This window comes from Podarcis erhardii (assembly GCF_964252035.2).
Source record: "Podarcis erhardii genome assembly, chromosome: 18".
Classification (NCBI taxonomy): Eukaryota; Metazoa; Chordata; class Lepidosauria; order Squamata; family Lacertidae; genus Podarcis; species Podarcis erhardii.
Window position 1 is genome coordinate 2,183,214 of NC_138516.1, and position 24,197 is coordinate 2,207,410.

The 24,197-nt window shown below is 48.7% G+C and overlaps 1 protein-coding gene and 1 long non-coding RNA gene across 3 annotated transcripts; both read left to right on the forward strand.

The window, feature by feature from the left end:
• Window positions 1–251: 251 nt before the first annotated feature.
• JSRP1 (junctional sarcoplasmic reticulum protein 1) lies at window positions 252–19,956 on the forward strand. 2 transcript variants are annotated; one of them, XM_081846308.1, is made up of 7 exons: window positions 252–466; window positions 5,960–6,083; window positions 7,560–7,606; window positions 11,939–12,287; window positions 15,084–15,236; window positions 17,673–17,752; window positions 18,618–19,956. In XM_081846308.1, exons 2-7 carry the CDS (start codon window positions 5,981–5,983, stop codon window positions 19,215–19,217), a joined length of 1,332 nt encoding a protein of 443 aa, XP_081702434.1. In that variant the 5' UTR covers window positions 252–466; window positions 5,960–5,980; the 3' UTR covers window positions 19,218–19,956. The 2 variants fall into 2 exon arrangements, with proteins under 2 accessions (XP_081702434.1, XP_081702433.1); XM_081846307.1 differs by lacking the exon at window positions 252–466 and adding an exon at window positions 637–800.
• Window positions 19,957–23,483: 3,527 nt separating this feature from the next.
• Window positions 23,484–23,961, forward strand: LOC309332808. The gene is made up of 3 exons (XR_014152336.1): window positions 23,484–23,686; window positions 23,749–23,839; window positions 23,876–23,961. It is a non-coding gene; the product is annotated as an uncharacterized lncRNA (long non-coding RNA).
• Window positions 23,962–24,197: the final 236 nt, after the last annotated feature.

Below are 24,197 nucleotides of genomic sequence, written 5' to 3' on the forward strand. Positions count from 1 at the left end.
CCTTAGGACGTTCCTATTTTCATTGGAGAAATGTTGGAGGGTAGGGAGTTATGTGGCCTTCAATCCTAATGTGGTAAGTAACTATACAACCTTTAGAAGACATCTGAAGGCAGCCCTGTAGAAGGAAGATTTTTAATGTTTACGTATTATGTTTTAGAATGTGTTGGAGGGCGCCCAGATTGACAACTTCTACTACTACTTCTTCCTCTCCTTGACATCCTGATTTTCATTGGAGAAATGTTGGAGGACATGTCTTCCCCACCCACCAGGGCAAAGCCCCTTGCCTTTCGAAAAACGAAACTGCAGCAAAGTCCCCGTCATTGGCTGGAATTTTCCTTGGAAGGGAAGGACACCTGTCGCTGTATATTTCAGCTGTGCAGAGAGACACACACAGAGAGAGTGAGAGAGGGCAGGATTGATCCAGGCGACAATCTGAAGGCCAGACGGCCGGATTTAAAGGACCTGGGTATGAGCTGCATGCCGTCTGTCTGTCTGTCTGCGTCTTAGCACTCTCAGCTTCTGGTTTCTGAACCACGTCTGTCTGCGTGTCTGCTTGCAACAATCCCACGAACTTTCAGCCAGCCTGCCTGGATCTCCCAAAGATTCATTTTCCCCTTTCGCTGGCTAGATTCCAGCTGGGCCGCCTTCCACGGGTCGCCCGGGATGGGGAAGGAAACTATTTTTGGGTGACGCTTTGATGTTGAGTCAGCAGCCGTCGACGCAAAAGCCCCATACCAGCTCCCTGGTGGCGAAGGCTGCTCCTCATCTGAGAACTCAAATGCAGGCATGAAGCTGGCAAGGTATCTATAACTATAGATTGCACTCTGTTATTATTTCCATTTTCTGAAGCAGACTAACCTCGATGTGTTCCTGGCCCAGTAACCATCGGCGTTGGGAAGATCCAAAGAGGGTGCGTGTGTATTAACTTCTGCCCGCTTCCAAACCAGTGGTTATTGATTACTGGGTCAATGATATTAATAGATTGATCAACACCGTCGCCTTTCCCTATGCCTTCAGGTGATTTGCAGCTGAGGAACATCTGGCACATTCCTTATACAGCTTTTGGCAAACGTTGAGGAATGCTCACCTCTCCAACCTGGTTGACTGGTGTATTTTTAGGACTTATTTCTGCAATGTTGAATTGTTTCCAGTTGCTTTTAATGTTGTGTTCTGATATTTAAAGTTGCGTTGTAATTGCTGTAACGCTCCTGGGACCTTAGGATGAATAATAATAATTAATAATAATAATAATAATAATAATAATAATGGCCAGTAGCATTCTTCTAGAGAGAGGTACCAGAACTCGCCCTTGTTCTCTTATAATGGTAATGGCACCCACCTGAGAGGTGCTGGGTTCAAGGTGAGGGAGTCAACATTCAAAAGCTTGATCCTAAAAAACCATGTAATAATAGCAAATAGGTTAAAAACGTAAGGATTTGCAGGGAGTTTTTAGCTTGCGCAGACACCAAGAACATTTAAAGCACATGTGTGTGTGTGTGTGTGTGTGTGTGCACACTCACACCCAGACCAAAGAATATTGAGAACTCTGATTAGTTACCGTATTTTTCTGTGTATAAGACGCCCCCCATGTATAAGACGCCCCCTATTTTTGGGTACTCCAAATTAGGAAAACACCCCCTCAGCACTACCTGTGTATAAGACGAGCCCCAATTTTAAACAGATTTCTTTGGTAAAAAAAAACCTAGTCTTATACATGGGGGAAAACGGTAAGTTTGCTGGGAACCTAAGCACCTCTGTGAGGAGTAAGCTACAGTTAACAGGATTATTGGGGTGTGTGGGTGTGTGTGTGTGGGTGTGGGTGTGGGTGTGTGTGTGTGTGTGTGTGTGTGTGTGTAGAAATGTGCTTTACATAGTCTAGCAAAAGGACATTTCTCCTACAAAAATAGGATAAATTGCTTTATGCTAACCAATAATTAATTCTGATGTTCATATTTCAAATCCTGCTTGTGTTTCCATCTCCACATGGTACTGTAGTAACAGTTCTCCCGTCCTCAAGGAATTTATCCTCATTTTGGTCTCTAAACTTTGCTGTTAATCTTGCCAGCTCCGCAAACGCCACCATTTTCAAAAGCCAGTCTCCCTTTGTTGGAACCTCCTCTTCTTCCCATCTTTGGGCATACAATATTCTTACTGCTGCCGTTGTACACATAAATAAGGAAGTTTTTAATGTTTGATGTCTTGTGCTGTTCCATGGACCATATTGGGCCTCCCCAGAGATTCTCACTGTCTGCTCCTCAGCTGTGGAATCACCTGTGGCTGAAAGTCTGCCAAAATCCACGATTGAGCGTATACAGGGAACGTCTTCTGTTAAACGACCATAGGTGTTTTGTTCACATCTGACACAGATCCAATTAAATGAATATTCAGTTTAAATAAGTAGAGTAAGAATGTGGTTTGATTGAGGACTGGAGTCTTGCGCCGTTCTTTTGTTTTTGTTTTTTAAGAGGAAAGGCCATAACGCAGTCGTTGGACACCTGCTTGGCATGCAGAAGGCGGCAGGTTCAGTCCCCGGCACCTCCCGGCAGAGCTGGGGACGGGTGCCCACCTTGAAATCTCAGAGAGCCCCTGTAGGTGATGCTGAGCTAGACTGGAAGAGCACTCTGACTTACAGAGTCATATAATCGTAGAGTCGGAATCTCATTTCTTCTAACTTTAAGCCAAAGATTCGAGTCTCACGCTCCAGAACAGGAGAAAGCAAGTTTGCTCCCTGTTCCATGAGACTCAGCAGAAGGCAGCTCAGAAATTATGTCCGTCCCACAAGCTGAAAACCTCCCCACCTCCGGTTTTCTTAATTTCTTTACAGTGGTACCTCAGGTTAAGTACCATATTTTTTGCTCTATAAGACTCCCTTTTTCCCTCCTAAAAAGGAAGGGGAAATGTGTGTGCGTTTTATGGAGCGAATGCAGGCTGCGCAGCTATCCCAGAAGCCAGAACAGCAAGAGGGATCGCTGCTTTCGCTGCGCAGCGATCCCTCTTGCTGTTCTGGCTTCTGAGATTCAAAATATTTTTTGTTTTGTTTTCCTCCTCCAAAAACTAGGTGCGTCTTGTGGTCTGGTGTGTCTTATAGAGCGAAAAATACGGTATTTACTTCGTTCCGGAGGTCCGTTCTTAACCTGAAACTGTTCTTAACCTGAAGCACCACTTTAGCTAATGGGGCCTCCCGCTGCCACCGCGCCGCCAGAGCACGATTTCTGTTCTCATCCTGAAAGCAAAGTGCTTAACCTGAGGTACTATTTCTGGGTTAGCAGAGTTTGTAACCTGAAGCATATGTAACCCGAGGTACCACTGTATTGCCCTTTTGCCAGGCTGCTCAAAGCACCATGCAGAATCTTCACCCCCTCCGTGTTTCATTCTCACACAACCACTCTGTGGAGTAGGCTAAGATGAGAGGGACAACAGACTAGGACATGGGAGGCCTGAGTTTGAGTCACTGCCTCCCAGACTAACCTACCCTGTTGTGAAGGGAACAACCAGCTGCACCACCTTGAAATTCTTGGAGAAAAAGCGGGCATATAAATGCCATCAGTAATCATAATAATTGATAATCAATCATTTGGATTCTTGGAATGGGTTGCTGGGTTGTTTGGGAATTGCCCTTCTCCAAAAACATCTCGTAAAAGCAAAGTATTTTTTTGTAATACAGTGGTACCTCGGGTTACAGACACTTCAGGTTACAGACTCCGCTAACCCAGAAATGGTACCTCGGGTTAAGAACTTTGCTTCAGGATGAGAACAGAAATCGCGTGGTGGCGGCAGCGGGAGAGCCCGTTAGCTAAAGTGGTACCTCAGGTTAAGAACAGTTTCAGGTTAAGAACGGACCTCCGGAACAAATTAAGTTTTTAACCCGAGGTACCACTGGATGTGCCACGATTTTATGCCACCAGTATATGCAAACATCTGGCTTACTTAAGATATTTATTAGAACCTTTATTCTCAATAACGATGAAGCCTGCAGCTGGAGATTGCTTTGATTTTTTAAATGAATCTTTATTATTTGGAAAGGGCAGCTCAGTGGGCTAGAGCGTGGTGCTGATAACACCAAGGTTGCAAGTTCGATTCCCGTATGAGACAGCCGCATATTCCTGCATTGCATTGCAGGGGCGTGGACTGAATGATCCTTCCAACCCTACAATTCTATAATTCTATATTTGTATGAGTTGATCCTTTATTCTCCCTGTTTGTATGTTTGTACTTTTGTCTTTCCGGGCTGTGGCGCTTTAAGGTTTAAAATCTTTTGATTGCTTGTCTTTTTTTGCACATTGTTGTTGTTGTTAGTAAATCAGTTTATTAAAAAAGGAACGAGCAGGCACACCCAGGGAACTTGTGGCTGAGGCAGGGTCAGGATTCAAACTCAGGTCTCCCAGGTGCCTAATCCGACACACTCTTTCCCACTGCACCTAGGGAGGAGACTGGCGAGGCTCCTCTTGCGACTCCAAACACCTGCTTGGGCTGTGAACGGGACGGGGAAATGGGGCTGCTCGTTTTGCAGGCTGGACGGTGTCCAGCGTGCTGGGTTTCAGATCCCTATTCTTAGAAGGCTGCCATGGGGTTTTTGACGATGACTGCACAGCCAAGGCTCTGGTTTGACATATCCGAGTGTGAATGAAGGCTGTGGCATCTTCCAGGAGAGGTGGGGTGGAAACTAGACTGCCGTTTAAGGCCCTGGGATATTACTTACACCACCCCCACTCCCCGCCCACCTTCAGCTGCCCCACCCCTCCAACAGGACTCGGTATTTTAAAAAAGGGAATCTCCTAGAATTAGAACCAATTTTCCACTTTTGGGACAGGAGCCTTAATAATAATAATTTTATTATTTGCCCCAGGCACTCTGGGTGGCTTCCAGCATATACAAAAACATTATAATAAAACATTAAACATTTTTAGAAAACCCTTTTCTATCCAGGGCTGCCTTCAGACATCTCCTAAAGGTTGTGCAGTTACTTATCTCCTTGGCTCGGGGGTCGCATAACCCCGTACCCTCCAACATTTCTCAGATGAAAATAGGGACTGTTAGAACCGGTGTTATATGATCCCAGCGGCCGCTCCCAGTCACCAGTCTGGCTGCTGCGTTGTGGATTAGTTGTGGTTTCCGAGAAAGGTAGCCCCACGTAGAGCGCATTGCAGTAGTCCAAGCAGGAGATAACCAGATCATGCACCACTCTGGCAAGACAGTCCGCGGGCAGATAGGGTCTCGGATGAAGCTGGTAGACAGCTGCCCTGGACGCAGAATTGACCTGCACCTCCATGGACAGCTGTGAGTCCAAAATGACCCCCAGGCTGCGCACCTGGTCCTTCAGGGGCACAGTTACCACTTTCAGGACCAGGGAGTCCCCCACACCTGCCCGCCCCCTGTCCCCCCAAAACAGTAACCTCAGTCCATTAGCCACCATCCATTCTCCAACTGCCTTCAGACACACAAACAGTGGGTCATGGGTAGGCAAACTAAGGCCCGGGGGCCAGATCCGGCCCAATCACCTTCTCAATCCGGCCCAGGGACGGTCCAGGAATCAGCGTTTTTTTACATGAATAGAATGTGTGTTTTTATTTAAAATGCACCTCTGGGTTATTTGTGGGGCATAGAAATTCATTCATTTCCCCCCCAAAATATAGTCCGGCCCATCAAAAGGTCCGAGCGACAGTGGACCGGCCCCCTGCTGAAAAAGTTTGCTGACCCCTGCTTGAGTGGATCAATAAGGGCCCCCTTTGCACTATGCATTGAAAGCAGCCTTGGAGCACTTTAAAGAGCCATATTTCAACTCTCTGCCCCAATGAATCTTGTAGTTTAATGGTACTGAGAGTTGCTCAGAGACAGCGCGAGCAAAAGTTGCAGTCCAACTGGGATTCGCACAGCTCCGGTCCCTTCTGCTTGTTTCATGACTTAACCTGGTTGGGATGCTGACGACAGATCTCTTCCTCGTTCCTCTTGTTGCGTTTAGCAAGGGTTCCTCAGCGACGACATGGCGACAGGTCCCTGCGAGATCCTGGAGCGGAGCGAGGAGTCTCCAGATTCTCGGAAAGAGCCTCCGGTCCAGAAGCCATTGAATGAGGAGATAAAAGAAGGTATTTTAATTATAGAATTGTAGAGTTGGAAGGGACCCTGCAATGCAGGGATATGAGCATGGCTTAGGGAACCTAAGCAACTTACGCCCTTTCAGAAGAACATGTGAAATATACTATGCACACGTGTGTTCGAATCCCACCTTCTTCGCCAGTGAAATATACTTGGAGTTGAGAGTGGATTTCTTGCTCTTTATTCAGCTCATGGTGGTGAGGAGGAATGGAAGTTCCCCCAGAATGTCTGCTTTATATCCATTATTTACACAATGGGCCCCACGTGATTGGCTAACTCCGGGATTCTCCTGTAGGCCAATCAGGTTGTGGATTCACTTCCACCTGGAGTTGGATTGGGTGGCTCGCTGGCTCCTGTCGACCAATCAGACTGCTGCATTCTGGGTCCTATTGTTCTAGGACCAATCAGACTGCTGCATTCTGGATCCTACTGTTCTAGAACCAATCAGACTGCTGCATTCTGGATCCTACTGTTCTAGGACCAATCAGACTCCTGCATTCTGGATCCTACTGTTCTAGGACCAATCAGACTGCTGCATTCTGGATCCTATTGTTCTAGGACCAATCAGACTGCTGCATTCTGGATCCTATTGTTCTAGGTCCAATCAGACTGCTGCGTTCCGGATCCTATTGTTCTAGGACCAATCAGACTGCTGCATTCTGGATCCTATTGTTCTAGGTCCAATCAGACTGCTGCATTCTGGATCCTATTGTTCTAGGTCCAATCAGACTGCTGCATTCTGAATCCTATTGTTCTAGGACCAACCAGACTGCTGCATTCCGGATCCTATTGTTCTAGGACCAATCAGACTGCTGCATTCTGGATCCTATTGTTCTAGGACCAATCAGACTGCTGCATTCTGGATCCTATTGTTCTAGGTCCAATCAGACTGCTGCATTCTGGATCCTATTGTTCTAGGACCAATCAGACTGCTGCATTCTGGATCCTATTGTTCTAGGTCCAATCAGACTGCTGCATTCTGAATCCTATTGTTCTAGGACCAACCAGACTGCTGCATTCCGGATCCTATTGTTCTAGGACCAATCAGACTGCTGCATTCCGGATCCTATTGTTCTAGGACCAATCAGACTGCAGCATTCTGGATCCTATTCAACTCAGTACATAACACCATGAGAACAGAAGACGAGGCTGCTGGGTCCGGCCAAAGGCCCATTTTGTCCACCATCCTGTTCTCTCAGGGGCCCACAAGCAATATCTGGGCACGAGAGCCTCTCCCCTCCTGCTGTTTCCAGCACCTTGTTGTATACAGGTATTAAAAGATAAGCCAGCCCCCAAGCTCTTAATCTCATGGACATGACACAAAAGGAAGGAGAGAGGAGGAGGGAAGAAGAAAGCCAAAGTCGGGTCAGTCTCTCCTCACCTGGCCATGATCATCGTCTCCCCCATCATCTCAGCGCTGGTCCCACCATTAAAGCGATGCTAATTGGGGTGTGTTTCTTTAACAGATGCCGCAATACCAGTAAGTAAAGAAGAGATCAACAGCACCCCAAACGTAAGTACGACCGCGTGTGGTAATGGTTTAAGACCCTTGCTTCCCGGGTCCTCTCTCGGCCCACATCCACACCTCACATTGAAAGCAGCATTTCTGCCGCTTTAACAGTTGCAACTTAAATAAAATTTTATTATTATTTTAGAATGTTGTATCATTTTAATGTTGTTAGCCGCTCTGAGCCCGGCTTTGGCTGGGGAGGGCGGGATATAAATAAAATGTTATTATTCCCCCAAAGGATCACGGGAACTGTAGTTTTTGTTTTTAATTTTTCATTTATTACATACATCTCAACTTCTTAACATTTACTATATATTCCTCCCTCCCCTCAAGGGCTTCCCCCAACATGCGCTTCTGGTTTGTTTATCTTTTCACCCACTTTGCTATCTCTCAACAGAAAAAGTTGTTAATAGCGTAACATCGAACCTAAAAACATAAAAATTAAATTAAATACACCATCCTATTTCACTATCTTCTAAACATTTTCTGATGCTGATAATGTGGATGTTTATTTAAATCCTGCCATCAAGTCTAACTCCAATCTAGCTCCAGGTGGAAGTGAATCCTTCAGGTTTTTTTAAAACGTAATTTGGAAATGTTTGTAATATTGAGCAGCAACAGTGAAACATCAGGCAGTGGGGCGGGAAGTCAACTTTTAAATCTGCATTAAATTTGCATTAATTTGGTGTTAATTTGTTTATTTTTTTAAAGCATGATCTCTCCTTGCGGGGGACGGAAGGGATTCTTTTTCTCGTTACCATCATCGTTTCATTTATCAGTTGCTCCCTACGAACCCCCTCAAAGAGATTCCCAGCACCAACTTTGCAGGAAGCAATTAATAGATGAAATAATGATGATAATTACGAGAAAACAGAATCTGTCCTGTCCCTCAAGAGGAGAGACTGACGCTTGGCAGCCTGTCCCAACATCATTCCTGCCTAAGGACAAGCTGTCCTGCTGAGCAGCTCAGGCAGCTGGTTTGTGGCTGAGCTGATTTTTGAACCTTGTCCTCCCTCCTCCCTCCTTGCAGCTGTTCCTGGGATAGAGCAAGATTCTAGTCCTCAAGGAACTGGCTTGAAGTAGGAAACTGTAATAAATGAAAATCTGCCCTTATTCCCTTATGGGGGCCACAAGAGCCCTTCTAGAGTCCTTTGCAGGTCGGAGAAAATAACAGAGGCCAACCAGAGAATACTGAGAAGCAAAGCAGCTAGTAAGCCTGATCTTTATTGATCTGTTGCAACAGGGTGCTCTCCTCACACGCAAGAGAAGGAGGAGGATCCTGAACCAATGTGTGTCTGCCCTTATATAGACATTTTAAATTCCCTGCCCTGGAGTCCAAGACCACCCCCAGATACATCACACCTGCATCACAGAAAGGGTGGTCTACAACAGAAATATGAGTGCGTTGTTTACCTCCTGTCTGGCAGGTTACCTGTTACTGCTCACTTGATTGGATACCCTGGGGAGCCTGGCCAGTCTTTTGTAATGACACTTAGTTCCTGAGCCAGGTCACAGGCTCACCCTATTCATACACAGACATACCCTTAAGACAGGATTTGTGAAGGAAAAGACATTGGGGAGGCTTTTCCATTTTCCTTGACCTTGCAGAGAAATTGCTTTCAGGGCTGTTCTCCTGTGCTGCTTCAGACATGTGGTTTATATATTTATGTGCGTGTTTGCTTGGTACATTTATGAACATTTATTATATATATATATAAGACCTTATTTTTTTTTATTTCAAAACCAAGAAAGCTGTCTTGTGCCAGCTCTGAATGCAAATGATGTGCATTCCCAATTAGCTATAGCCCTTTCCCCAAACTCTCGGTAGCTCAGCTGATAAGAGCATGAAACTCTTAATCTTAGGGTGGTGGGTTCAAGTCCCATATGAGGCAAAAGATTGCTGCATTGCAAGGGGTTGGGCTAGATGATCCTCAGGGTCCCTTCCAACTCAATGAGTCTGTGATGTCATTAGTCCACCTTGTATAACGCACACAGAAGCCTGCTGGTTCAGGCCTCTAGTCTAGCATCCTGGGAAGCCCAAAAGCAAGAACCAAGAGTATGCAGAAATAGCAAGGCTAACTGCAAGAATCCGACAGCAGGACGATGGAGAAATTTCAGAAAGAATGGTCCAAATTTATGGTATACTTAGAGAAAACTGTACATAAATAAATACACTCACAGGACTGAAATAAAGCTCATAACGTTTATTGCAAACATTTGGTTAGACCACAAGATGTAATGCTGTAATGTAATAAGGAATGTATGTCTAAAGTATAATACAAAAAATTATTAAGGAATTAGAGACATTTATGGAATGTATATAGAGTAATCACACTTAAGTAAGAGCAATGTAGAGAAGCCAGAGGAGGGGTGGAGGGAAGTTAATTCGGATAAGATATAGGTTGAAAGGAGAATAGTATTGTTAGGCTGTATTGTGTTTAAGATATTTGGAAAAAAATAATAAAAATTACTGGGGGAAAACAAAACAAAAGCAAGAATCAAACAGAAGAGCATTCTCCCATGTGTGTGTGTGTGTTAAGACAACCAAATTCCCTCTCCCCAAGTTGTACAACCCACAATGCCCAGCATCTTATCTGAGGCGGCTGAAAACAGCAGCCAAGGACCCTGAAATTCCAATCAAACGGACACACGCACACAAAGGCTGCTATTGTGTAATTTGTTCTACAGAGCCGTGAACCTTCATGACAGCATCCTTGAAATTGAAAGGAGATTGCTCTTGATCTCCTCTCCAAGTCCTGCCTGGAAATCTCTCTCTGACTTTTAGCAGCACGAGGCATTGTGCCAGAAATTGTTATCCCTGTGTTGAGATGCAGTGGTTGGTTTAGAGATGGGGAGACCAGGATTTGAATCCCACCACCCCCATGCTCATCCATTTGCTTGTGGGCCTTGGGCCACTCACCTTAACCTACCTTGCAGGGGCGTTGTGAGGATAAAATGGGGGGGGGGGAGAACCATGTGGGAGTCAGAAAACAGCAACACCTGGAGGGAGACATACCTGATGGAAGAAGAAGAAGATGCATTCCCCTCTCTTTAGAGAAGGCCTCTTTGGAATAGAGGCATTGATCCATTTCCTCCATGCAGCAGAGAAATGCTGCTTCCTAGATCAGGAATGGATGGGACGCGGGTGGCGCTGTGGGTTAAACCACTGAGCCTAGGGCTTGCCGATCAGAAGGTCGGCGGTTCGAATCCCCGCGACGGGGTGAGCTCCCGTTGCTCAGTCCTTGCTCCTGCCAACCTAGCAGTTCGAAAGCACGTCAAAGTGCAAGTAGATAAATAGGTACCGCTCCAGCGGGAAGGTAAACGGCGTTTCTGTGCGCTGCTCTGCTTCGCCAGAAGCGGCTTAGTCCTGCGGGCCACATGACCCAGAAGCTGTACGCCGGCTCCCTCGGCCAATAAAGCGAGATGAGCGCCGCAACCCCAGAGTCGGCCCCGACTGGACCAAATGGTCAGGGGTCCCTTTACCTTTACCTAGATCAGGAATGGGGGGCTCCTATGTCCCCCCCCCCCAGTTGTCTAACATGGGATGCAAATATTGAAATTAACGAAGTGTCATTCACATGGATTTCTGGGGAAGAAATCAGCTTACTACTGTGTCCAATTCTGGGCACCACAATTTTAAAAAGATGTTGACAAAGCCGAAAGGTGTGCAGAGGAGGGAGACCAAGATGATTAATGAAAGCAAGCCTTGTGAGGAACGTTTGAAGGAGCTGGGTGTGTTCAGCCTGAAAAAGAGGAGACAGAGAGGAGATAGGATATCTCCATCTTCCAGTATCTCAAGGGCTGTAACATGGAGGATGGAGGAAGCTTGTTTTCCCCTGCTCCGGAGGGTAGGACTCGAACCCATGGCTTCAAGTTACAAGAAAGGAGATTCCGACTAAACAAAAATTTCTCATGGTAAGAGCTGTTTGGCAGTGAAAAGGAGGTGGTAGACGATCTTTCCTTGGAGGTTTTTAAGCAGAAGCTGGGTGACCATCTGTCATGGATAGTTTAGCTGAGATTCCTGCATTGCAGGGGGTTGGGCTGGATGACCTTTGGGGTCCCTTCCAACCAGTGGCGTAGCGTGGGGGGTGCAGGGGGGCCCGGCCGCACCGGGCGCAACATCTGGGGGTTAGGGTTAGGGGGCGCAAATCCACGGGTTAGGGGGCGCAAATTACTTGCCTTGCCCCGGGTGCTGACAACCCACGCTACGCCACTGCTCCCAACTCTACAATTCTATGATTTATGAGCCCATAGTATGTATTATTTTAGAAAACTGCTTAGAGGACGTCTTCAGTGTTCAGATGAAATAAACCACTGGAATTCCTCCCACTTCAGGGTATAGAGAGGAAAGATGTAGACAGGCTTCACGTGGTCGAGCAAGACCTCGATGAGTTCGTGGACAGCATCGGAGAAGCAGCTTCCTCCACGCTTCCTGAGCCATCGCTGGAAGCAGAGGAGCCCCCGGCTCTCGGGAAGGTCCCCGCAAAACAGCCCCGAGCCGAGCAAGTGGCGGAAAAAGTCCTGCGGGCTGAAAGGGTGGTCGAGAGGACGCCCCGAGCAGAAAAAACCTCCGGGATGGACAAGGTCGCTGAGAAGGTTCCCCGAGTGGAAAAGGCACCCCGAGTTGAGAAGGCGGCGCGGGCAGAGAAGCCGGCAGAGAAAGCGCGGCCTGCAGCTCCAGCAGGTATGCGGTTTCCCTGGGTCCGGATGCACGCGTGACGACAGCATTGCTTCCTACTTGTAAAGGCAGAAATTGCAAGGAGTTGGGGGCTGGATTTGGATCAAGGCCAGGGGGCAGGAAGGTGGGTTTCCAACCTTCACTTTAGCAGCTTCCTTAGACCGAGTCGGACCATTATTCCATGTAGCTCAGGGCTGCCTACACCGACTGGCAGCAGCTCTCCCTGGTTTCAGACAATGGAATCTTTCTGAGCCCAACCTGGAGATTTTGGGACTTTCTGCATGAGTTTATGGTCCTTTCCTTCATGGTCCTGAGCCGATTTAAACTAGGAAACCTCTCTCCAGGATATCAGACAGGGGGCATTCCCAGCCTTACTGGGAGACACTGAAGATTGAACCCAGGACATTCTGCATACAGAGCAGCTGTTCTGCGTTGTGGCCTTTCCCTTAAAACTACAGGAAGAGGCTAGTCCTCAAGGTCCTTTCCTCCTTGTAGCATGTGCGTGTGCCTGTCCAGGTAGATTTCTTGATTTGGAGGGCGGGGAACAACTAAGAGGGATGGGGAACAAGGGAGATGAGCAACAGGAAACACAAACAAGGCGGCACTTGTGCTCATTAGGGCTGGGTAATATATCAATATATCATCCAAAACTGGTTCAAAGTCCATAGCATGATATTGGTTTCATAATTTTTTGGCCTGGCAAAATATCACAAATCATGATGTGTGTTAAGGCTGGGCAATAGATTGTCCGAAATTGGTTTCAAGTCATAATAATAATAATAATAATAATAATAATAATAATAATAATAATAATAATTTTTATTTATACCCCTCCCTCCCCGGCCAAAGCCGGGCTCAGGGCAGCTAACAACAATAAAATAAAATCACAGTAAAAACATAATAGGGGGGAAAGGGGGGGACCCCAATTTAAAATACAGATTAAAATGCAATTTAAAATGTAGCCTCATTTTAAAATAGCTGATAAATCAAGACCATAAGGGGAGGGAAACATTAGGGTCAGACCGAGTCCAGACCAAAGGCCAGGCGGAACAGCTCTGTCTTGCAGGCCCTGCAGAAAGATGTCAAATCCCGCAGGGCCCTAGTCTCTTGTGACAGAGCGTTCCACCAAGTCGGGGCCAGTACTGAAAAGGCCCTCGCCCTAGTTGAGACCAGTCTAACCACCTTGCAACTTGGGACCTCCAAAGTGTTGTCATTTGTGGACCTTAAGGTCCTCCGTGGGGCATATCAGGAGAGGCGGTCCCGTAGGTACGAGGGTCCTAGGCTGTGAAGGACTTTAAAGGTCAAAACCAGCACCTTGAACCTGATCCTGTACTCCCCCGGGAGCCAGTGCCGCTGGTATAGCACTGGGTGAATGTGATCCCGCGGCGAGGACCCCGTAAGGAGCCTCGCTGCGGCATTCTGCACCCGCTGGAGTCTCTGGGTCATGATATTGGCTGCATAGTTTGTGACCTGGCAATATATCACGAATCATGTCGTGTGTGTGATGCAAAAATCATGATGTAGGAGAAACCGTGAAGGCGGCTGTCAGAGTTGCCTCTAGGTCCCAGCTCACAGAGGACCAACGCTAGTCAGTAATAACTTATAAAAGTCTTTATTGAAGATTAGTTTCCATTTCCAAACCGCAGCGTGCAACTCTACGTCTTAGAACCTAGACCGGCGAAGCTCCATCTGAGTCTCCGCCTCCTAGACACCAGTTTAAGACTCTAGCCTTACTCCACCTCTTCCGTTGTTCTTTCCTCCTCTGGGTCCTTCTGCCCCCTGGGGTTTCCTCCTTTCTGGACTCTTCTGACGCTGACCCCCCTGAGTCTTGCCCCTCCTTCCGGCGGGCTTTAGGACCTGGCTCCCTATCCGGGCTACCTGCTGTGCCGCTCGCCTGTACATTTGAACTTGGCGCGTGCGCCCAGCCGGTAACTTTCCTCTTGACCGTTTCCCCGCTCTCCGATGGAGGCGTGGTCAATCCTGACTCATCTCCTCTCGCTGGTGGTGAGAACACTGGTCCCGATGCCTGGGACTCCTCCCCCCCACTGCGCTCTGGTGGGGAAGCTGGTCCTGATTTCCAACTGCTGCTCTGGGAGTCCCCGCTGGCCCCTTCCTTCTGGGGTTTCCCCCTTGGCACCCCCCTTGCCCTGGCCACTGGCGCTCCCTTCTGTGAATCTTCCGATTCGCTGGAGAGGCTCATGGAATCCCTCGGACCACTGTCACCGCCTACGCTCCCCTCGGATTCCTCCCCCTCGCCCTCCATTTCCTCCCTCTCCTGTGCCTCTGCTCCTGAGCCCCTGACAGCGGCGAATGTCTCTACATAGTTCCTTCTTCATTTCAGACATCGTGCTATATATTTCACGGTGTTTAGCTGGTGGTGCCAGATATTGCCCAGCCCTCCTGTTTGCCTCTACACAGTTCCACCCTTATTCCAGACATTGTGATATATCGGCGTATTGCAATGTTTAGCTGGTGATGTATCGCGGTGTTGAAGACCAGATGCTCTTGCTCACCTGTGAATTACCCCGGAGGAGTCCGAGTGACCACCAAGACGACAGGATCCTGGGTACCTTTCACCTGGTCCAGCATTGCTCTTCTGAACATCCTAGTGACCCTCTCCCACACACTTTGGGGGCCTCTGGCCCCTCCCACCGCCACCATGTGACCCTCAGAATGTGTCCCCCCCCCCCATGATGGACCCACCAGAAACGGCCTTTGGGTCCCAGCAGGCTGGTCAAGTGTGCCCAACTCTCTCCCTCTCTCTGTTCTCCCTCTCTCCCTCTCTCTGTTCTCTCCTGGAAGCCACAAAGACCGTCCCGGCTAAGAGGAAAGCAGAGGCCCGCACTGCAGGGCCAACAAAGGACACGCTCCCTTGGGAGGGCCTGACCCTGAACAAATGCCTCGTTGTCGCCTCCTGCCTCGCCCTCCTCAGCGTCAGCTGCCAGGTGGTTCAAGGTAAGGGAGAAGAGCGGTTTCAGGATATGACCAGCTGCTTACTGGAACAGAGAATCATAGAATTGTAGAGTCGGAAGGCACTGTGAGGATCGTTTAGTCCATGGGTAGGCAAACTAAGGCCCGGGGGCCTGATCCCAATCGCCTTCTAAATCCGGCCTGCGGATGGTCCAGGAATCAGCGTGTTTTTACATGAGTAGAATGTGTGCTTTTATTCAAAATGCATCTCTGGGTTATTTGTGGGGCATAGGAATTTGTTCATTCCCCTCCCCCCCCAAAAAATGTAGTCCGGCCCCCCACAAGGTCTGAGGGACAGTGGACCGGCCCCCTGCTGAAAAAGTTTGCTGACCCTTGAATTATTCTAGGCAGGAATAGGCAGCTGCCCCAGGCAGGGATCGAACCTGCAGCCTTGGCGTTCTCAGCACCACGCTCCAACCAGCTGAGCTATTCCCTTGGGTAGTGGGCTCCTTCTGTTCAGGGACCCCCTTTGGCAATTAGGAAAACCCCACATTTATTGAGTGGGACGCAGGAGTAAAAGGGCTTGGGGTCCTATCCAAGTTGCAGCCAAACCACAAGTTTCTAGTCTTCATGGTTCAAAAAAAATAAGCGCTGCACAAATTCTGCCTTGTACCTGATGTTAGTCATATTCAGAGTATGATTAGAGTGTGGTGCTGATAACGCCAAGGTTGCAGGTTCGATCCCTGCAAGGGACAGCTGCATATTCCTGCACTGCAGAGGGTTGGACTAGATGACCATCAGGGGTCCCTTCCAACTCTAAGATTCTATTCTACCTCAGATCAGTGGTTCCCAGAGCGGGTGCTACTGCCCCCTGGGTGGGAGATGTTGGGGGGAGCTAAGAAGCGAGGGGGCATCAAAGGGGCACTGGATAGCGTTGCCATATTTCAGAAAGTGAAAATCTGGACACAAATCCATTCTGAATAACACTTTTACAGTCATATCTTGGGTTACAGCCACTTCAGGTTGTTTTTTTTTCGGGTTACGGACCGCTGAAACCCAGAAGTACTGGAATGGGTTACTTCCGGGTTTCGGCGGTCGCGCATGCGCAGAAGCGTCGAATCGCAACCCGCGCATGTGCAAACGCAGGTTGCAAACATGCATCCCACACGGATCATGTTTGCAACCTGAACGTCCACTGTATAAGGCAGCAGGCTCTGGGGATTAATTTTTTTTGAGGCAAGGAAGTGGTTTGGGAACCACTGTCTCAGATCTATTTTGGGGGTGAGGAGGGGGTGCTACTCTGAGTAGAACTTGTTCCGGGTGTCTGCCTTGCTTGGCCAGTCAATTACAGAAGGCTCCTTTTCTCCAGAGGATTCCCTCCAGGCAGTGTTCGAAATTAGCCAGGCACCAGGCGCCTTTTGCACCTAGATATCGGCCACTTGCGACCTGGGTGCCAGGATGGTGCCTGACGTCTCCACCATCTGGGGATCCTTGGATCTGGTCTGTTTTCACACACTAAGGTCCCATCCTGTAGAATTCTATCCATTATATTTTATCCGCACAATCAGAACGAATTTCTGGAACCAAAATGCTTTTTCAGTGCCACCTGAGCAGTAGCAGTGAACAGCGTTATAGTGAATTGTTGTCGCTTGTCTTGGCTTCCCCCACTGCCCTGCTCAGAGTTGGGAAGAATATTCCTGCGTTATGAATGGTCTGTGTCTCCATTAAGAAAAAGGGGTCGGAATAGGCCAAAAGATATGTGAACTAGGTAAAGTGACTTTTCTTTTTTAAGTTCTCAAAGCTCTTAACTGAGCTCAAGGTTGTCCTCTGAACTGAGAACCAATCACAGTTAGTCCATCATTTGAAAAATAAGACTTTGCCCCCAAAGTAGACATTCCGATTTGGCGACTGTAACCCTGGTTCAAGGAGCCATTTGGCACCTAGGTTATATCTGTGTTTCTAACACTGGCTCTGGGTCCAGGAAGGCTGGAGCATGGAGCTCGGTGGGAGATGTTTTGCTTCAGCAAGGAAGCAACTCAGAGTAGGATCTGCAAGCTCCACTCCTTCCTGGCTCTCAGCCTGGCCCTGATCCAAGCAGGCCTGATCGACACCCTTCTCTGAGTAGCTTCCCACGGGCACATAGGTGGCAGCTCTCAAACTCTCATCCAGCTCCACCTGCCAACCAGAATCAGTGAGTTCTCCCTGCTGTTGTCTCTGGCGCCACCTGCTGTCAGGCTCCCTGCCTTCCCTCCAACCAGTCCCAAAGTGCACCAGCTAGGATCAATCCCCATTTCCCCCTAATTCAGGAAGACTGGTGTCTGGGGCTAAAAGGGAGATGTTGCTTCAGCTGTGAAGCAGCTCGGACTAGGTTCTCAGAGATGGAGGATGCGTCCGATTCCTAGATTTGCAACATCCGCCAAAAAAAGTTCATCTACTTTTTGGTATTGGAGCACATTGAAGGTCGCCTCTCCTTTCCCACAGACATTGTCGACTATGGCGGGGAAATCCTCGAGGCCGAGCTGAACGCTTGGACATCTCAAGACGGCAGCGTTGGGGAAGCGGTGAGTTGAGATGACGAACGGGTGAATGGAAAGCAGGAAAATATGCCCATCCACGGTGGAGGATGCTGAATTGGGGCCCCACCCACTGCAATCGGCCCTCGGCCAGCACCCATCTTGCTACCTCTAAGGAGAATGCTTCATCCTGGAGCGGGGGGAGGGAAAAGCTGATGCCCTCCAGATTTAAGTTTATTTTGTTGCTGCTGCTGTTGTTCTGATGTTTTATTGTGCTTTTAATTCTGTTGGGAGCTGCCCAGAGTGGCTGGGGAAACCCAGCCAGATGAGTGGGGTAATAATAATAATAATAATAATAATAATAATAATAATAATAATAATAATAATTGCTGGCATCTGGGGGTGGTCAAACTGCTGTGACAGCAGTACTGAAGTGCCCTCCCTGGGGCACAATCCTGGGCAGTGTGTCTGGGGGTCCTGGGCTGGACAAGACCCCTCTCTCAGCCTCACTGATGGGCTCCAAAGGAACACAGTGGAAGACCTTTGGCACCAGCTTGGCTTGCAGGAGTTGCCAGAAGGAGACGCACAAGGCGTCACCCAACTGCCTTAGGGACTCCCCTCAAGATTTGTGTAGGGTTCAATCCTGAGCCCTTTCCTCTGCCAAAGACACCACAAGGCATTCATGCATTTCTTTATTTAACAAATGAATTTATTTAACAAATGTATAGATTACTTTGTGGCCTCAAGCCGCTAAAGCAGCATTCGAGGCAGAATAATAGCTTTTTCTTAGACTTGTTTCCCTCCAAATATTGCTGGACGCCCAGCAGTGATGGGAGTTGTGGGCCCACAATGTCCGGAGGCTGTTTTTGGTGACACCTGCTGTGTGTGTTTGTGTGTTTTCTTCCCATTCCAGGAAGAACTCTGGTTTTATGAGAGGTGGCTGAACTGGTCGGACATGGACGAACCGCCTGACATCGAGGAGGAGGAGGAGGAGGAAGAAGAGGAAAGCCTCGAAGTCGAAGAGGAGGAGCCCACTGAAGAAGAGGAGGAGCCAGAGGCGGAGGAGGAGGAGCTAGAGGAAGAGGAGGAGGAGCCAGAGGAGGGAGGGGGAGGAGCTAAAGTCAAGCAGAAGAAAAGGCTGGAGAAAGCTACCCGGAGAGAGAGGGTCTCCAAGGAGAAGTCCCAGAAAGGTCGCAAGGACCTAGAGGAAGAGGAGGAGGAGGAAGAGGAGGAAGAGGAGGAAGAGGAAGAAGAGGAGGAGCCTGTTCGCAGCAAGCGACCTCGGCGGGAAGGGAAGCGGAAAGAGCAGCGTGAGGAGAGGAGGAGCCGACAACCCAAACTCGAGGCCAAGGCTCACAAGCATGAGGAAGGGAAGGGGCGCCCCAAGGACGGGCACGACCGCGGGAAAGAGCGGGACCACAAGGCCCACCCCCACGAGCAGAGAGGCCGGAAGCCCTTGCGGGTGCAGCGCCCGCTCTTCCCCCTGCAGAAGCCTGCCAGGCGGCACGACTGAGACCCCTCCGCCGTGGGAAGCAGAGCTCCAAAACACCCCCTGTGCCCACAAACAAGCAGGCCCAGGCGACTCTTGAGCAGTGCGAGACCCGCTTGCTTGCATCTCACAAACTTCCCCTTGGTCCCACTTCCCAGACACATAATACCGAGGCCCTGCCACCTGCAGAGGGATCTTGGGCCACGGCCAAGGACTTGTCTGCCCAGCCCAGGAGATCCCTCTGACCTCTGACCTCAAGAAAGCCTCTCCCACCCCCCATTCTCTTCTCTCTTTTTTTGGGTGTTCACGCCTCCCCCCCCAAATAACGGGGTAGGGGGAGGCGCCCCACAACGGCAAGGAGAAGTTGCAGTGTTTGCTAAACCAGCTTGTGACGGACGATGAGGCCTTTGTGCTAGACTCTGCTGCTTTGGTAGATGGAAGACCCCCCAAAAAACCTTGAGATCTCACCCCATAAGCAGTGGGGTTGGCTCACACACCCACACCCCATACATCAGTGCCTGAAAAAAAAAGACAGATTGAACCATCCATTCCTCCTCTGTCACAAAACAGTTTTCAGAGGTGGCGCAGATCCTGATTCCTCTCCATTCATCGTGTTTGCAGTCTTAAATTCAGCTCCCCACCTTTTATTCTCCAGCCAATTTTCTCGATTTTCCCCCTTAAAAGAACTCTTCCCTTTTCTCCCCACCCTTTTGGCTTAAATCTGTTTATAATACATCTGTTAAATAAAAGTTTCAGACATGTAGGATACTCTTCATTTTCTTCCACGCAGCGACGGTCCCCGAGGATCCCTGACCATTGGGAAATTCTGCCTTCGGGGGCTGCTGGGAGGTGGAACTTAAGGGCACCTGAAGGGGCACACATTTCCCCAACGCTGCTCTATTCAGAAGAGGCATTTCCTGCTACCTCTTCCAAATAGAGCAGCGGTGTCCAATCTTTTTTCAAAGAGGGCCAGATTTGATGAAATGAACATGCATGAGGGCCAACCTTTTTTTAGGGATGAAGTATTGAAGTTGTTGACCTTTTTTAAGGATTTCCCCCCCAGAGTTCCAGACCTTTTTTAAGGATTAGTCACAGAATACTTTTCATATACCTTTTGGCTCAGATCGCAGGCAGCACAGAGCGAGAGACAAACAGTGGGCGGAAGTGACATAACCGCCCAGTGGAAGTTCCATGCCCAGGAAAGAAATTGCCGGTGGGGCTGGATTAAACTGACCAGTGGGCCGGATTTGGCCCCTGGGCCGGACTTTGGACATGCCTAAAATAGAGGAATCCAGTATAGTCATACCTGGGGTTACAGACACTTCAGATTGTGTTTTTTCGGGTGGTGGGCAGCCGAAACACGGAAGTACTGGAACGGGTTATTTCCAGGTTTCGGCAGTCGCACATGCGCAGAATGCTAAATCACGCTTTGTGCATGTGTAGGCGTGCCAAATGGCAACCCACGCTGCAGGTTGCAAATACTTGCGAACGTGCATCCCGCACGGATCACGTTCGCAACCAGAGCATCCACTGTATCTGGAGGGATACAGGTTCCCCCCCCCCATCCCAAATTGGAGAAGAGTGGAATGCCTCTTAAAAACAGATGCATCCTCTCATCTCTTCCTTGCCGCCTCTTGGAACAGGGGAGAGGAACATATAGGGTTGCCAAACCTTGCTGGAATTCAGCTCCCATAATTCCTGTCCATAGCTGAGAGGGGTTCGAGTCCAGCAATAACGGGAGGGATCCAAAAAGAGGCATGGCTTGCTCTCAGAAGGGGATGCCTCTTCTAAGCATTAATAATAATAATAATAATAATAATAATAATAATAATAATAATAATAATTTGTTATTTGTACCCCGCCCATCTGGCTGGATTTCCCCAGCTACTCTGGGCGTCTTCCAACATAGAGTTGGAAGAGACCACACAAGGGCCATCGAGTCCAACCCCCTGCCAAGCAGGAAACACCATCAGAGCACTCCTGACATATGGTTGTCAAGCCTCTGCTTAAAGACCTCCAAAGAAGGAGACTCCACCACACTCCTTGGCAGCAAATTCCACTGTCAAACAGCTCTTACTGTCAGGAAGTTCCTCCTAATGTTTAGGTGGAATCTTCTTTCTTGTAGTTTGGAACCATTGCTCCGTGTCCGCTTCTCTGGAGCAGCAGAAAACAACCTTTCTCCCTCCTCTATGTGACCTCCTTTTATATATGTGAACATGGCTATCATATCGCCCCTTAACCTCCTCTTCTCCAGGCTAAACATGCCCAGCTCCCTTAGCCGTTCCTCATAAGGCATCGTTTCCAGGCCTTTGACCATTTTGGTTGCCCTCCTCTGGACCCGTTCCAGTTTGTCAGTGTCCTTCTTGAACTGGGGTGCCCAGAACTGGACACAGTACTCCAGGTGAGGTCTGACCAGAGCAGAATACAGTGACACTATTACTTCCCTTGATCTAGATGCTATACTCCTATTGATGCAGCCCAGAATTGCATTGACTTTTTTAGCTGCCGCGTCACACTGTTGGCTCATGTCAAGTTTGTGGTCAACCAAGACTCCTAGATCCTTTTCACATGTACTGCTCTCAAGCCAGGTGTCACCCATCTTGTATTTGTGCCTCTCTCTTTTTTTGCCCAAGTGCAATACTTTACATTTCTCCCAGTTAAAATTCATCTTGTTTGTTTTGGCCAAGTTCTCTAATCCGTCAAGGTCGTTTTGAAGTGTGATCCTGTCCTCTGGGGTGTTAGCCACCCCTCCCAGTTTGGTGTCATCTGCAAATTTGATCAGGATGCCCTTGAGTCCATCATCCAAGTCGTTGATAAAGATGTTGAATAAGACCGGGCCCAAGACAGAACCCTGTGGCACCCCACTAGTCACTCTTCTCCAGGATGAAGAGGAACCATTGATGAGCACCCTTTGGGTTCGGTCAGTCAGCCAGTTACAAATCCACTGAGTGGTAGCATAGTCAAGACCGCATTTTACCAGCTTCTTTACAAGAATATCATGGGGCACCTTGTCAAATGCCTTGCTGAAATCAAGGTAGGCTACATCCACTGCGTTCCCTTCATCTACCAGGCTTGTAATTCTGTCAAAAAACGAGATCAGGTTAGTCTGACATGACTTATTTTTCAGAAATCCATGCTGACTATTGGTGATCACAGCATTCCTTTCTAGGTGCTCACAGACTGTTTGCTTAATGATCTGCTCCAGAATCTTCCCTGGTATTGATGTCAGACTTACTGGGCGGTAATTATTTGGGTCCTCTCTTTTCCCCTTTTTGAAAATAGGGACAACATTTGCCCTCCTCCAGTCTGCCGGGACTTCGCCTGTTCTCCAGGAATTCTCAAAGATGACTGCCAGTGGTTCTGAGATCACATCTGCCAGTTCTTTTAATACTCTTGGATGCAGTTCATCTGGCCCTGGAGACTTGAATACATCTAAGATTAAAAATACATTAAAATGTCACATTAAAAGCTTCCCTGAACAGGGCTGCCTTCAGATGTCTTCTAAATGTCAGGTAGTTGTTTCTCTCTTTGACATCTGCTGGGAGGGTGTTCCATAGGGCGGGAGCCACCACCGAGAAGGCCCTCTGCCTGGTTCCCTGTAGCTTTGCTTCTCGCAGCGAGGGAACCGCCAGAAGGCCCTGGGCGCTGGACCTCAGCGTGTGAGCAGAACGATGGAGGTGGAGACGCTCCTTCAGGTATACTGGACCGAGGCCGTTTAGAGCTTTAAAGGCAATGCTGTTTCTTAGATGCTGGTGGTGGGGTTCTGGTGGCGGCAGCACAGGAAAGGGAAACCACTCTGCACATGCTTGGAGGCATGGCCTTGGTCACATTTTTAAGGGTCCAGAAGAGCCCTGCTGGACTAGACTTTGGTCTATCCTGTCCAGCATCCTTTTATCAGCAGCAACGCAACCGGATGCCTCTGGGAAACCTGCAAGCACTCTCCTGCTTTGCGGGGGGGTTGGGCTAGATGACCCTTGGGGGATCCCTTCCAACTCTGCAATTCTTTAATTACTCCGCAAAGAAACTACATCAATTTAAAGAACGGAGCAAAACCAAGCACAGCCCGCTTCTGGAAAAGAAATGCCACACACTGTCAACATTTTAAAAAACCCAATATCCAACAGATTTAATCATCCCAGCACCATCAGATATATATGCAAATACAGAATAAATTATGCAAAGCAAGAGAAACTGGAGGTAGGCTGACTACGCATGAGGGGGTGTCATCGGTGTGGAACCAGAATTATTAGCTTGGTCTAAGGAACAAGAGGAGATACAGCAGTTCTGGTCAGCGGTGGGAGGAGGGTGCAGTCAATGGTGAGTGAAGGAGGGTGATGTCAATGGTGAGTGAAGGAGGGTGATGTCAACAGTGGGAGGAGGGTGAAGTTAATGGTGAGCGAAGGAGGGTGAAGTCAATGGTGAGCGAAGGAGGGTGATGTCAGCGGTGGGAGGAGGGTGAAGTCAATGGTGAGTGAAGGAGTGTGATGTCAGCAGTGGGAGGAGGGTGAAGTCAATGATGAGTGAACGAGGGTGAAGTCAATGATGAGTGAACGAGGGTGAAGTCAATGGTGAGCAAAGGAGGGTGAAGTCAATGGTGAGCAAAGGAGGGTGAAGTCAATGGTGAGCGAAGGAGGGTGATGTCAGCAGTGGGAGGAGGGTGAAGTCAATGATGAGTGAACGAGGGTGAAGTCAATGGTGAGCAAAGGAGGGTGAAGTCAATGGTGAGCAAAGGAGGGTGAAGTCAATGGTGAGCGAAGGAGGGTGATGTCAGCGGTGGGAGGAGGGTGAAGTCAATGGTGAGTGAAGGAGGGTGATGTCAGCGGTGGGAGGAGGGTGAAGTCAATGATGAGTGAAGGAGGGTGAAGTCAATGATGAGTGAACGAGGGTGAAGTCAATGGTGAGCAAAGGAGGGTGAAGTCAATGGTGAGCAAAGGAGGGTGATGTCAGCGGTGGGAGGAGGGTGAAGTCAATGGTGAGTGAAGGAGTGTGATGTCAGCGGTGGGA

Bases quoted from the DNA above. Each gene is read 5' to 3' on its own strand.
- JSRP1 (XM_081846308.1), top strand. From the start codon at position 5,981: ATGGCGACAGGTCCCTGCGAGATCCTGGAGCGGAGCGAGGAGTCTCCA. The intron at 6,084-7,559 runs GTATTTTAATTA...TTTCTTTAACAG, and splicing joins GAATGAGGAGATAAAAGAAG to ATGCCGCAATACCAGTAAGT. The intron at 15,237-17,672 runs GTAAGGGAGAAG...CCTTTCCCACAG, and splicing joins CAGCTGCCAGGTGGTTCAAG to ACATTGTCGACTATGGCGGG.